Source organism: Helianthus annuus, chromosome 9, assembly GCF_002127325.2.
Source record: "Helianthus annuus cultivar XRQ/B chromosome 9, HanXRQr2.0-SUNRISE, whole genome shotgun sequence".
Lineage (NCBI taxonomy): Eukaryota > Viridiplantae > Streptophyta > Magnoliopsida > Asterales > Asteraceae > Helianthus > Helianthus annuus.
In genome coordinates, this window is record NC_035441.2 from 138,800,271 (window position 1) to 138,814,591 (window position 14,321).

General features: G+C 39.6%; 1 protein-coding gene across 1 annotated transcript; it reads left to right on the plus strand.

Moving 5' to 3' along the window:
* Positions 1 to 12,340: 12,340 nt before the first annotated feature.
* On the plus strand, positions 12,341 to 13,931 carry LOC110878832 (chalcone synthase 3). Its single transcript, XM_022127208.2, has 2 exons — positions 12,341 to 12,581; positions 12,657 to 13,931. Exons 1-2 carry the CDS (start codon positions 12,386 to 12,388, stop codon positions 13,685 to 13,687), a joined length of 1,227 nt encoding a protein of 408 aa, XP_021982900.1. The 5' UTR covers positions 12,341 to 12,385; the 3' UTR covers positions 13,688 to 13,931.
* The last annotated feature ends 390 nt before the right edge of the window (positions 13,932 to 14,321 follow it).

The following is a 14,321-nucleotide window of genomic DNA, read 5'->3' on the forward strand; positions in this document are numbered from 1 at the left end:
TTTTCTGTAAAGTGTATAGACGGGTTGATTCTACAGTACATTCTGATATGGGACATCTTTTTGGGAGTTGGAAAGGAGTGTTTCCTCCTCAAACGCTTCAATAAATAGAGAAAGAACTCACAGGTCAACTTGAGGGTTGACCAGATCTTGCCTTGTGATGGCGCCCCACTAGGATTTGAATAATTTTGTTTTTTTTCCAATGTGCGTCTTTTTACATAGTACTAAATTTGAATCAAAATAATATGCTTTTGGTTGAAGCCCGCGTATTACACAGGCATTAACCTAGCATCATAAATAAAGTGTTTTCACAGAATGTTTATGGTCGTAACATCAGATTATACGCAAGTTCCTTTTATACGTCGCTAAATGACCAAAACGCCCTTTTATGGCATAGTTTGATTTTAAAACCTTAACGGGGATAAAATTTGATATCCTATTGATATTTTAACTTGTTTAAATTATATTGGCATATGGAACTTGTTCATAACTCATCTGGTTACCCGTTATCGCTTATACGCGTACGGTTAGACTTACGTAACTTGTTTACATAAGTTTACCGAAATGAGTTTAACCTTATCATTTTCATTTCAAAATCCAGAATGTACTTTGTTTACCCATATTATACAAGTTTTAGTACTTGTTGGGTTTAAACCACATTCTATTTGGTATACGCTTAATCTAACGAACCTATTCTTAACTATCGGGTCATATCTAAAGGGACTACCTTTGGCCCGTATACATTCTAACAGATAATAAATCTGTTCATTCCAGACTATAGTACCCCCCCAGATAATCGGACTTGGGTCAGTAGTACTTAGACTTGCGGCTTTTTGCTAAATTATAATCTGGTTGATTGGAAGCTAGCAAAAAGGTAAATACTCTTAACTTATTTTAGCTTTAAACTTGGGATGGCAATTATGCCACTAGGAGCGGGTATTACATAAGTAAGTCGCCTATGATTGCGCAAAAATGTAAGAATCCGGTTTATTCTGTTTTGCTTCATAATTAAAATGATTGGGGGTTAATGGTACCGTGTCCGGACATCCCAATGGGTTAATCAAGTATGTAAATATGGTAATAAGAATAAATCCCAAGATATATTTAAAAGATCACCTACGGGTTTTCTCCATGTATAAAACTCTTTTCGAAAAATTGTTTTTCAAAGAGTCAGTTAATTGTATTTACCAGCTTTGGCTGACGTATTTTCAAAAGATTGAACCGCAGGAACCGAACCTTATTATAGGCTGGGAATACGGGTTGGCTAGAATGAAGGCTAAGGAATTTGCAACTCCTGATGCTTAAGGCGTATGATGTCTAAAGTTCTGTTTATTAGATCCCGTCTGTGGGCTTGTATCGAATGCTTGTAATACTTTTATATATTCAAGCTTTATTGAATTTTATATTTTCACTCTAACACTTCCGCTGCATATTATTATATTGTGATAACTGTTATCCAACCGTCACGACTATACCCATCCGGGTCCACGGGGAATCGGGGTGTGACATATTACACTAGGGATGTGTCCCAGTGTAAGGCTTTTTGGTGGTTTCTGGTGTGGGAGGATTTGGAGTAACAACAGGAGTAATCGCATTACAACTCTGGCTCTGAAACCAATATGTCACACCACAACCGATGGCGGAAATATCGGAGTGAGACGAAAACAAGAATGCTTGTAGCATCATAACACTAATTGTGACAATATTAAATTAATCAAAATTTCATAAATACTAGAATGCATACATTGTTCAACAAATCCAATACATCGAACTGTAGTAACATCACAAAACATAAATAATTGTTTATTTCATTAAGATGAGTATCTATGTCCACCCTAACTGTGTTTCTTCGTTCATCATCCATCAACCTGCAACATGTATTAAAATGTGATCAACAAAAATGTTGGCTAGTATACAAGGTTGATACATAGCATAACAATGAAAATGTTTAATGGTGCTTGTATCCAACATGATAAATGTATAACTCGTTACTAACATACTACACAAGTGTAAACTATATGTCAAACCAAAGTTTAACGCAATCGTGATTACCCAACATTGTCGAAACGGAGAGGGTGTAATGGTGTTTTACTTAACACTACCACTAGAATAAGGGCAGGGCGTTAGTCCTATATTGCTATAATTGTTAAGGTAGGCTTGCAAAGTTAATGAGCATATAGATACGTGTAAACATAGCATGCGAGATTAACAAGTATCAACAAGTTTCATGTTTAATTGTGGATAGAGTGTGATTTTGTAACAAGTTTAGCAGTGTTGCGTGTTTTGGTATAATTGTACATGTTGCACCCAAAATGTATAAAATGAAAAAGCGATCGAGTATACTCACAGTTTTGCGTAGATTTCCATGAAAACCGAGAGTGGATTAGGCGGGAGCTGGTACACCAAAGTCACCCTGAAATGGGTAAACAAAGGTGTGAGTATTTAGATGTGAAAAGGGTTCGGATCAGACCTTGAAATACGAAAAAAATGTATGAAAGATTAAGTAACAGACCCTTCGTGCGACTGGTCTGTTTAAACGAGGACTCGTGGGTAAAATTTGTTTGTAAACTATTTTAACACAATACAGTAACAGTAATTATTATACAAAATGAAACAGGAAGTAAAATAGCCAAATAGTCAAGTTAGGACAACCCGGGTGTGTCGTCTCAACATAGAAGGTGTGAACAAAGTGTTGGAGGCTGGACGAGGTTAACTTACTTTGTGACTAGCAAACTGTTTGGTGAACTAGAGTCGAACAAAAATGAAATCGAAAACGAAAACACATGAAAACAGTCCCCTTTCGTGCGAAAGGTTCTAGTTGTCAAAAAGCGTTTGCTTGATCCATCTCAAACAAATCATTTTTTGGTGAATATTAACCCTAACGCAAACCCACAACTATGGACTGAGTTGTGAGTCTGGTGGGTACCAGATTCCACCAAGTTTGTAATAGAAAGTAGAATGAAAATGTAAGAACAAGTTTAACTCAAAGTTTATAACGTTTGAATCTCATTTGTGGTGAGGTTTCAACATCAGTTTGCCCAAGCAAACTCGTGAGGACCATCCGTGAGATATATTCAAAAATAGGTTTTGTAAAATTTAAAGAAATGAAACTAAGATGCAAGAAAAATGTAATAAAATGAAAGAAAGAGATAGAAATTATACCGAAATGGTTCTGATCGCAAAGAGAGCTTCAGAGCATTTACGAGTAAGTCTGAGCGACTGGGAGGGGAAAATGAGCGAAGTAGCGTGCTTATTTATAGGTTTAGGGTGAGTTTGGGACAAGAGGGAGTTTCGGGCGATTGGAAGTTTGGGGCGACAGGCCCCTTTCGCCCGAAAGGGAGGTCCTTTCATGCGAAGGGTACTTCCCTTCCTCTCGAAGGTCCAAGTTTGATTAATTTGCGCGTTTTAGCCGGTTTTACGTGTAATAAGCCTAAATGTGTATCGCACAAGCATAAAACTTGCATAATGGTGTTTAAAACATTGATTTTGAGTGTGAACATGTAGACAAGTATATAACATAAACGTGAATAAAATGCTTGAATTTCATTATGATCAATAGTCTCGGATTACAAAGTAAAACGAAATAGAATACAATACATGTACAAGTTTCCAAAAATAGAATTTACAATAATACTTCCTAAATAAGGAAAGTACAGTAATGCGAAGTGTTACAATTAGTATACTTTTGTTGTATCCTATATTATATTTATCGGGCAAGTTCAGGTTTATTAGTGTCGTCATTCCACAAGTGTCATAAACAATTATCACGGTTAATAATTTAAGTAAATGATTTATTGGTCAAGTGTACGGTTGTTATGTTAATACAACAAAAAATAACTATTAATAATCAAATAATTGCTTTTATACCATCCATCAAAACACCCCCTAAGTTGTAATTAGTGATAATAGTTAAAGTAAAGATGTAGTTAAATTTTGAAGAACTTACTAGTGGCTCGGGAGTCAGGATGATATTCTGGATGACGGAAAGCACATCCATTCTTTCTTCAAACACACGGACATGACTAATTTATGTTAATCAAAACAGTTGCTTCGATGTGTCCTCAAAGTAAAGGTTTGGGTTGAAGTTTCGAAAAAAGAATTTGTAATAATTATTTTTGTAACCGACCCATATAGATAACTCTGATACTGGCAAACAACTAAAGGTTGACCAAGTTTACATAAATGTTTATATTCACAAATTCGAGAAATATGTCAAATTCCCGAATTTGTGAATATAAACATGTATGTAGGCTTGGTCAATCTTTAGTTGCTTACCACTGCTGGAGTTATCTGTCGGGCTCAAAGATGACAATATAATATGTCGGGCTTAAAGATGACAATATACTATCAATAGGATCAGTAGAAATTGTTAAAATATGTTACCAAAATTTATAAAGGTATGAATAAGAACAATTCCCTCAACTATGGACAATAATAGCCAGAAACAAACAAACAAAGCAACTCAATTCGTCTCTGTTCAAAGTCCTTTTGACGTTCCCGAGCGCTGTAAAAGACAATTTAAGATTGAACTTATAAAGATAATTTTCAAAATGGTAATGGTAATGGTAATACAACCCAGTAAATCCCACAAATAGCAAAGCTACTTATAGGGTATGGGGGAGGGTGGGATGTAGACAGACCTTGCCTCTATCCCTAGGGATAGAGAGGATGCTTCCAGAAGAGACCCCCGGCTCCAAGACGAACAACATACCAACACATCAAGTCAAAGAATATAGACAAATAGAATATAGAAAAGAAGAAGTCACCTATGCCAAGAAAGTGATCAGAGTGACACAGTATAATGTTAATCATGTATAATAGCATACAACCTCATTCCGGCATAAACACAAGAAGTCAATCGCTGGTAAAGTCACTTAAAGAATAAGAAAAACCTACGTCCCTAAAATACCCCTAAGACCTTATTACAATATCCTCTAGAAGTCCTTAACCCTAATCCTACGCCTCCATGAAGTCCTGTCTTGGACCATGTCCTCGGAAAGATGCAACTCTAGTAAATCATGCCTAATCTGCTCTTCCCATGTCAGTTTGGGTCTGCCTCTTCCTCTCCTCCCCTCCACAGTAAGAGTTTCCACCACTCTAACTGGTGTTGTCGTTTGCCTCCACTTCACATGCCCAAACCATCTCAATCTCCCCTCCTTAATCTTATCCGATATACTAGCCACTCCTAATCTTTCCCTAAAAACCTCATTTCTAATTCGATCCAACCTCGTGTGTCCACACATCCACCTCAGCATCCTCATCATTGCTACCTCCATCTTGCGCGCTTGTGTCTTCTTGATAGGCCAACAGTCTGTTCCATATAGCATAGCTGGCCTAACTGCTACCCTGTAAAACTTCCCCTTTAGTTTAGTTGGGAATCTCCTATCGCACAATACTCCACTTGCTGCCCTCCATCTGCACCAGCCAGCCTGTATGCGATGGGTTACATTACTATCTATGTCACCATCCCTTTGTACAAACGACCCCAAATACTTAAATTTAGTTGCCTCTGGGACCAATTGATCCTCAATGGTGATTTGGGTGTCATCGTCATCGGCCACACCACTGAAATCACAGTGTAGATACTCAGTCTTAGATCGACTAATCCTTAGGCCGTTGCCCTCTAGAGCGACTCGCCACTCCTCTATCCTCGCGTTCAGGCACTGTTTAGTTTCTGCAATCAACACAATATCGTCTGCAAAAAGCATTCACCACGGGACTGGCTCCTGGATCAACTTGGACAACTCATCTAAGACCACCGCAAAGAGAAAAGGGCTCAACGCAGACCCTTGGTGGAGTCCTACCTCCACAGGAAAGAAGTTTGTATCCCCTACAGGCGCGCGGACACTTGTTTCCGTTCTATCGTATGTATCCTTAATTATGTCAATATACTTCCCAGGTAGCCCTCGACCCTCCAAACTATCCCAAATCAGTTGTCGTGGGACAGTGTCATATGCCTTTTCAAAGATAATTTTCAAAATAAGGACCTTTATTAGCGTACTACAAAAATAACTAAATGCGAACAAAGAGTCATCGAACTTTCGTAGCGCTATGGTAACTAATTCTAAAATCTATAAAGAACATGTGTCAAGAACATTCTAAAATCATAAAAATCTAACAGGTAATTTTTTTAAAATAAAAGGAATCCTCATTTAAAAAGAAAGCGGATTAGTACATTCAACGAATAATATGAAAGCTGCAATACAGCAACAACACAACAATAGAAAAATGCGACCAAACTTCTTTAAATAGGGCTGCATTACAACACCAAAACAACTACAATGTAGCCAAACATCCTTTGGTTGCATTAAAGTAGCAAAACCACTACAAAATGCAGCCAAACATAGTTAAATAGGGTTGCGTTACAGCAATCAAAACTACCAAAAAAGTTGACTCGCTGATCTTCGCATTCACGCATTACCTATTGTGTTTGTTTAGGTTAGATTAACTAATATCACACTTTCTATGTTTTGTCTTCCTATGCTTAGTCCTTTTTAATTCCAAGGATCATCAAGGATAGGTCATGGTCAACATAGTTATCAGTTTACCCGTTTGACCCGTTACACCATAAACATGATCTATAAAAAGAAACCACATATTTTACAAAATTGAAATGCAGCAAAATATACACATTCTGACAATATTATTTTGCAACAAAGATGTTCTTCTAATAGCAATTAAATGCGGCTAAAATTGCTCCGTACAATGATAATACCGTACAGGCTTTAGAGGCTAAACACCCGTACAGAGAACCTCCATCTATGCCTGGTACTATATATTCTTAGCCTCCCCTTGTCGCAGAGGTGGATAGTGTTCTTTGCTGCATTAAATCGTTTCCTAAAGGAACCTCATGTGGGAGGGATGGCTTGAGGGCACAACACATTTTGGATGCTTTACGTGGAGAGGGGTCTGCTATTGCCACTGATCTCTTATGCGCTATCAATGCGGTAGTCAACTTATGGCTAGGGGAAATGCCCATCGTGTTTGGCAGAATTTGTTGCGTCTGGTCCCCTTACACAGCTTTTAAAACCCGACAATGGGATTAGACCTATTGCAATGGGTACTATATGGAGGCGTTTAGTTTCCAAGGTTGCTATGAAGGGTGTTGGTAAAGAAATGACCCAGTACCTTAATGTTTTCCAGTTTGGGGTCGGCGTGTCGGGTGGCGTTGAGGCCATTTTACACAGCGTCAACAGGGTTCTAAGTGAACGTCACACTGATGGGTCTCTTGCAATGCTTACGGTAGATTTTTCTAATGCTTTTAACTAGGTGGATAGATCAGCCTTACTTCGTGAGGTCAGGATAAGGTGCCCTTCTATTTCTATGTGGGTGGAATTTCTATATGGGCAGCCAGCAAGATTGTCTCTTGGAGATGGGCACATTTGGTCTTCCACGGGAGTTCAGCAAGGGGACCCATTGGGACCACTTCTTTTCGCTCTTGTTTTGCACCCCCTTGTGCATCAGATTAGAGACAAATGCAAGCTTCTCCTTTATGCTTGGTATCTTGATGATGGGACTGTCATTGGAGGTTCAAAAGAGGTGGCTAGAGTGTTGGACATCATTAGGGTGTCGGGTCCAACATTGGGTCTTGAACTTAATATTAAGAAAACTGAGCTATTTTGGCCTTCTTGTGATGGTAGCAAGTTTCGTGAAGGGTTATTTCCTAAGGACATCGAGAGGCCATTAGTGGGGGTGAAGCTTCTTGGGGGGGGGGGGGGCTGTTAGTATAGACGCAAGCTTTATTAGTGTGTTGGCAAAGAAAAGAGCTGCTAAGGCAGTAGATTTGATGCGTCTTCTACCGAAATTAGGTCACCCGCAGAGTGAACTACTCTTGCTTCGATCCTGTATGGGCATTGCCAAACTATTCTTTGGCTTGAGGACATGCCAACCTGTACACATGGAAGATGCAGCGTTGTTCTTTGACAAAGGTTTGCGTGAGGCGATTGAGGAATTGGTGGTTTGTGGAGGTCCTTTCTTTGGAGACCTCCAGTGGCGACTTGCTTCTTTACCTATTAGGTTTGGAGATTTGGGGTTGTATTCGGCTGTAGAGGCTTCATCCTACGCTTTTGTGGCCTCGAGGGCCCAATCGTGGGTGCTACAGGACCACATCTTAAGAGACAGTGGCATATGCGGTATGGATTCTGATTATGTTTGTGCTTTGGCTTGTCTTCATGATACGATTCCAAGCTTTGACTTCAGCGGTTTCACCAATAAGGACACCGGCCCCCCTAAACCCCAACATGCATTGGCGAGTGCTCTTTTTAGTAAAATTGTTCACGAAATCGAAGTGCAGTTTGACTTGACCGTTAGACAAAAAGCCGTTTTTGAGTGTCTCCGAGCACCACATGCACAAGATTTTCTTCTTGCTATACCTATAGATGGGTTAGGCCAGCATATGTCGCCGATGGAGTACCGTACTATCCTTAAGTATCGCCTCATGATTCCTTTATTCCCAGTTGATGAGGTATGCCAGTTTGTCATAAGGCGTGTTTGGATTCTTTTGGTGAGCATGCAGTTCATTGTAGAGAGCTCCCGGGGTTCAAATATCGACATGATTTGGTTAGGGATGTCCTTTTTGACATATTCAGGTGCGCTGATATTTCTGCTAAGAAAGAGGCACCCGTTAATTTCTTAACAGACCCGTTGAAAGGGAGATCTACCCTTCGACCAGCCGACATTCTGGTCTTTGGATGGGTAGGAGGAAAACACGCCTGTGTGGATCTAACAGGGGTTTCCCCGCTTGTGGGCTTAGGGAGTAGTGCTTTCACAGTGGATCAGGCTGCTTCGGTAAAGTGATCAAGCATGAGAAAGCGTGCCTTGACAACCAGCACGTGTTTATCCCATTTGCTTTTGATACTTTTGGTTTTCTGGCGCCAGAGGCTGTGGACCTACTTAGTCGAGTTCAAAGGGTCATACATAGTAATGTTATGACCCCGAGATCTATGGACGTAGTTTTTAAAAGGCTTAGTTTTGCTATTCAAAAAGGGGTAGTGGCGTAGCTTGTTGCCCGTTTACCAACTATCTCGATGTAAATTATGAATAAAGATTATTTACGAGGTTTTAAGCTTAAAAGAATGCAATAGAAACACTATTTTTTAAAGATTTTTGAGATTTTTTTTTGAAAAAACCTTTTGAAAGGTCTAGTTCTAATTTTTCTCATAATTTAAGGTGGTTCTCATTTTAGCCTTCATATATCGAGGAGAGAGAGAGAGAGAAAGAGATAGAGATAATATATATTGTCAAATTTTTCAGCCATCCTTTTTGACATAAACAAACACCCCTAGATTATATTAGATGCCATATATTTGTTAGGATTAAATTAAATAATATTTTCTGATGCATTCTTTAAATAAATTAATTTAAATTTTTTACAAGTTAAATTTTATCTGGTTATCGTTATTGTTACTCACTTTCTAACGACAAATTTTCTTTTATTTTTGTTATTTATAGGACTTGAACCCAATACCTTTTCATCCCACGCTAAATGTTTAAAGGTTTTACATTTGTCAATAGACCATCACCCTATCGGTTGTTATTGTTACTCAAATAGTCATGTAACATGCTGTAAAAATATATACAATAACTTCAATGTTGCATACCCAATAAATACACATTTTATTTTCCAGGTCAAAATCTCAGGTCAATTTAAATATATAAACTTAGCTTTTTACCACCAAAAGTTCACATTTTATGTTTATAGCAGCTCTTGCTTTCATCTTCAATGGACAAGACAATAAGGCTATGGGGTATTAAATAACCATGATTGATTGATACTTTGAATAATCATAATTACAACTTGAAAGCAAAATTCAAACAAACTCAAAATACCCAGAAAAAATAGAGGAATAATTGAATAAAGCTAGATTTTTTATTCTTTTTTGGGTTGATTATTTGAATGGTACTTAGGCTACACGGTATGGTGATAGTCCTCCCTTGGAAGATGGTCCGCCACGTAAGCCGTAAGCGCCACGTAGGATGGGCATGTGGATGGAGCAAAGAGGATGAATGTATGGAAATGGGAGGATGGACCTAAAAAGTATATGTATATATTGTATGTATAGGTGTGTGAGAGAGGGGGAGATAGTTTTTGTCCTTTTGTGGACCGTCGCAAACGTCTGGCAGAGAACAGGGGGGCCGAAGCCGGGAGGGGGCAGCGTGATGTTTGACTCGGCGCCAGACCTGAACGAACCAAAGACTAACCCCATATCGTCCAGCCTAAATAACAAAATCCCACACAAGAATTCCCCTAATTTCCTCCACAAGTTACTTTGATTGGCAATTGAGCTAATCACGTGCCTACTTTTGCCAAATTGACATGAAATATATTATATCAACATCATTCATATTTAAACAAACATATTTATAAAAATTAAAATAAAAAACTCTAATGGAATGGACGAGGTAATGGAATGGACGAGGGAATGCAATGGATCATTACCATCCATGTCTTGTTTGGTAACCATGTGAATGGAATGAATTATTATTGTGTATTGTTCGGTAGGCAAGAAAAACGGAGTAATAAAATTAGCAGTGAATGGTGGTGGTGGTCGGTGGTAGTGATTGTGGGTGGTTATAGGTGGCGGTGGTGGGTGTCGGCGGCGGCGATGGGTGGTGGTGGTGGCAGCGAGTGGCGGTGCGGTGGTGACGACGAGTGGTGGTGGCGACAAGGTGGTCGTTTGTGGTGGGTGGCAGCAAAGGTGGCGGTTGGTGGCGGCAGCGGCGGTTGGTGGTGGCGGTGGTGGTGGCGCCGACGATGGTGGTGGTGGGCGGCGGCGAGTGGAGTTGGCGGTTGGTCGCAGCTGTGGGTGATAACGGTGGCGAGTGGGTGGCGACGGCGGCGGTGGCTGTCGGGGTGAGGTGGTGGCGGGTGGCGGCGATGGCGTCGGTGGTGGGTGGTGGTGGTGGTGGGTTGTGGCGAAGGTCGTGGGCTGTGGTGTTGTTGATGTATGGTGCAAGAGGGGATGGAATGGAAAAAAACATGGAGGTGGAAGGAATGATTTTGAGGGAATGGAATGCCTTTTGGAATGGATGATTCCATTCCATTGACCAACCAAACACTCTTTTCTTCATTCCCTCGTAATTACTCATTTCATTCCACCTCTCCTTCATGCATACCACACACTACCTAAAACCCTTAAGTCAAATCAAAACATTAAACATATATGATCATCGCTTCCAGGGAAATTAATACCCGTAGTCATATGTACCAGTTTAATTAATGCATGTGCTTAATAGTTGTATACTATCACTCTAACAAGTTTTAAGAAAGAGTAAATTGTCAAAATGGTCTCTAAAGGGACTGGGGGTGATCTGTGATGGCCACTCCATCACGAGTGATGGCTAGTTGCACACCGCCGCCACCTTCAACCATAACGCGTGGAATTAACAACGCGTCGAACTCTTCACGCGTTGTAAAAATTCGATTGTATGTGTATGACTTGTACGTTGTGTATTAATACTTGTAAGTTCAGATCTGATGGAGCTGATGTTTCGCCGGAATTTGTTGGCTTCGCCGGAAAACTCGGTCTGCAAGTCGAAGAAGATGGCGCTGATGTTTTTGAAAAGTTTGATTCCTTTTTAACACATTCAGTCCCTGTGGTTTATAGTTATTTACAAAACTTATTTAAATCTTATTCCTTTTAATTTCAACTTTTAAAACTGGCAGGTTTGGTCCTTGTCATCAAAGAAAATTGTTTCTTTTATAAACTTGTAAGATTTTTTAATAAACTTTATAAAAACAATAAAATGGTTGTGAGTGATGGAATTCCATCACTAGTGATGACCACCGTCACTAAAAAATGGTTGTGAGTGATGGAATAATGGTTGATGACATGGCGGAACTTGATTGGATGTTTGTGAGTGATGGAATTTTTGCAAGTGATACCATCCCCACTCCCCTAAGGTGTGGTCACTTTTTTTACTTTAGTACAAAACTCAAACTTTTTGAATATGGGTCCCTATGGTTTCAATTTTATTGCCATTTTCATTCAAAAGCAAAATCTTGTCAGATTTTTCGATTAACATCACGTTTTTTTGTTTTTTTTCCTCCCTTTTAATGAAGGGCAAAATGGTCGGATTTTTTAATTTTGTTATACTAAAACGTTAAAAGACCATTTTACCCTTTTAATGAAAAGACAAAAAAAAACTGAATGTTAACTGAAAAATTTGAGCAGAATTTGATTTTGGATGAAAATGACAACAAAATTAAAATCACAGGGACCCAGATTCAAAAGGTTTAAGTTTTGGACTACAATAAGAAAAGTGACTAAAGCTCAGGACCATTTTGTCAATTTACTCTTTAAGAAATTAACTATCTATTTATAGATCGATCTATTTCATTGGTTGGAGTAAAGCTAACAATTGTTGAATATACATCAAACTTAGATAAATGAATCATTTTCAAAAGGTTGTACATCTTGAAACAATTCGAGAGAATCAACGGGCACATGGTCTAGCCACTATTCTTGCCATTGGCACTGCAAATCCTTCCAATTATATTATGCAGGCAGATTATCCTGATTTCTATTTCCGTGTTACAAATAGTGAGCATATGGTTAATCTTAAAAACAAGTTTAAGCGCATATGTAAGTATTGACTTGTATAAATAACATCACATGTGTATGATATATATTCATATAACACAATGTTGAACTTTGCAGGTGACAACACAATGATAACGAAGCGATTCATGCTCCTCACAGAAGAGTTTCTGAAAGATAACCCCAACATGTGCCAGTACACGAGTCCCTCTTTAAATACTCGCCAAGACTTGTTGATCACCCAAGTCCCAAAGCTCGGTAAGGTAGCCGCTACGAAAGCCATCGAGGAGTGGGGACTCCCGAAATCCAAGATCACCCATCTCATCTTTTGCACCACCTCGGGCATCGACATGCCTGGTGCTGACTATCAGCTCACCAAGTTACTTGGTCTCTCCCCTTCGGTCAACCGGCTCATGATGTACCAACAAGGCTGCTCGGGTGGGGGCATGGTCCTTCGTCTAGCCAAGGACATTGCTGAAAACAACAAGGGTTCACGCGTCCTTGTTGTCTGCTCAGAGATCATGGCTACTATCTTTCATGGGCCTAGTGAGAACCACATTGATTCTTTAGTTGGCCAAGCACTTTTTGGGGATGGAGCGGCTGCAATCATCGTGGGTTCGGATCCAGATTTGGCGGTTGAGCATCCACTATTCGAGATTGTTTCCGCAAGTCAAACTATTATACCAGACACTGAGATGGCGATAAACTTGCACTTGAGGGAGGATGGGCTCAAACTACACCTGGACAAGGATGTGCCCAAGATGATCTTTGAGAATATAGAGAATATATTAATGCAAGCGGTTCGTCCACTTGGTCTAAGTGACTGGAATTCGCTGTTTTGGATCGTTCATCCTGGTGGTAGACGCATACTCGACGAGGTGGAGCTGAAACTCAACCTTGACAAACAGAAGTTGAGGGCCAGTAGACATGTTCTAAGTGAATATGGAAACATGACTAGTGCTTGTGTGTTGTTCATCATTAATGAGATGAGAAATAAATCTTTGGAGGATGGAAAAAGTACGACCGGTGAAGGTTTAGATTGGGGCGTTCTGTTTGGATTTGGACCGGGTTTGACAGTTGAAACGGTTGTTCTGCATAGCAAACCCTCTACTGTGCAACAGGTCAAGACGGGACCGGAAGACCTGGCATGAACCTAAACTCGAATAGGTAGTTTGAACCACATCTCATTTTCATAAAATAAATGTATAATGCCGTTTCAAAAATAGATATATATAAGGCAGAGTGGTGTAGTATAAAGTCCGCGCAACATAAGCAAGATGCTTTATCGTTAACTTACACGGTGTGGGATAACGTCCATTTAAAACAAAATAAAAAAAAGAAAAAGGAAATCAAAAAGAGAAAAATCTAATTGGTGAGAATGAATGGGCCCCACATGCATAATCTAATAATTAAAGCAAGGACCAAATAACAAGCGGAAACGAGTCCGCACTCCCGCGTCACCTAACTTGATTAAACACCGGCATTATTATCTCGATCGACAAATTAACCCAATACCCTAAAATCTATTGATAACTCTAAAATTACCAACACTCATGGCCTAGAAAATGGGAGCAAGACCACACCGAGTGTTCTAATAAATGTATAATAAACGTAGGCTTAAAAAATAAATGTATAATAAACTTAGCCATGCAAGCCAAATTATATATCATATTATTGGCGTAAAACCCAATCTCTAGAGGCATTGTCCACCTTGGTTCGGCCTGTCCCCTTTGCGGTAGTGAGGATGAATCCGTTACCCATCTCTTTATCTCCTGCCGCTTTGCG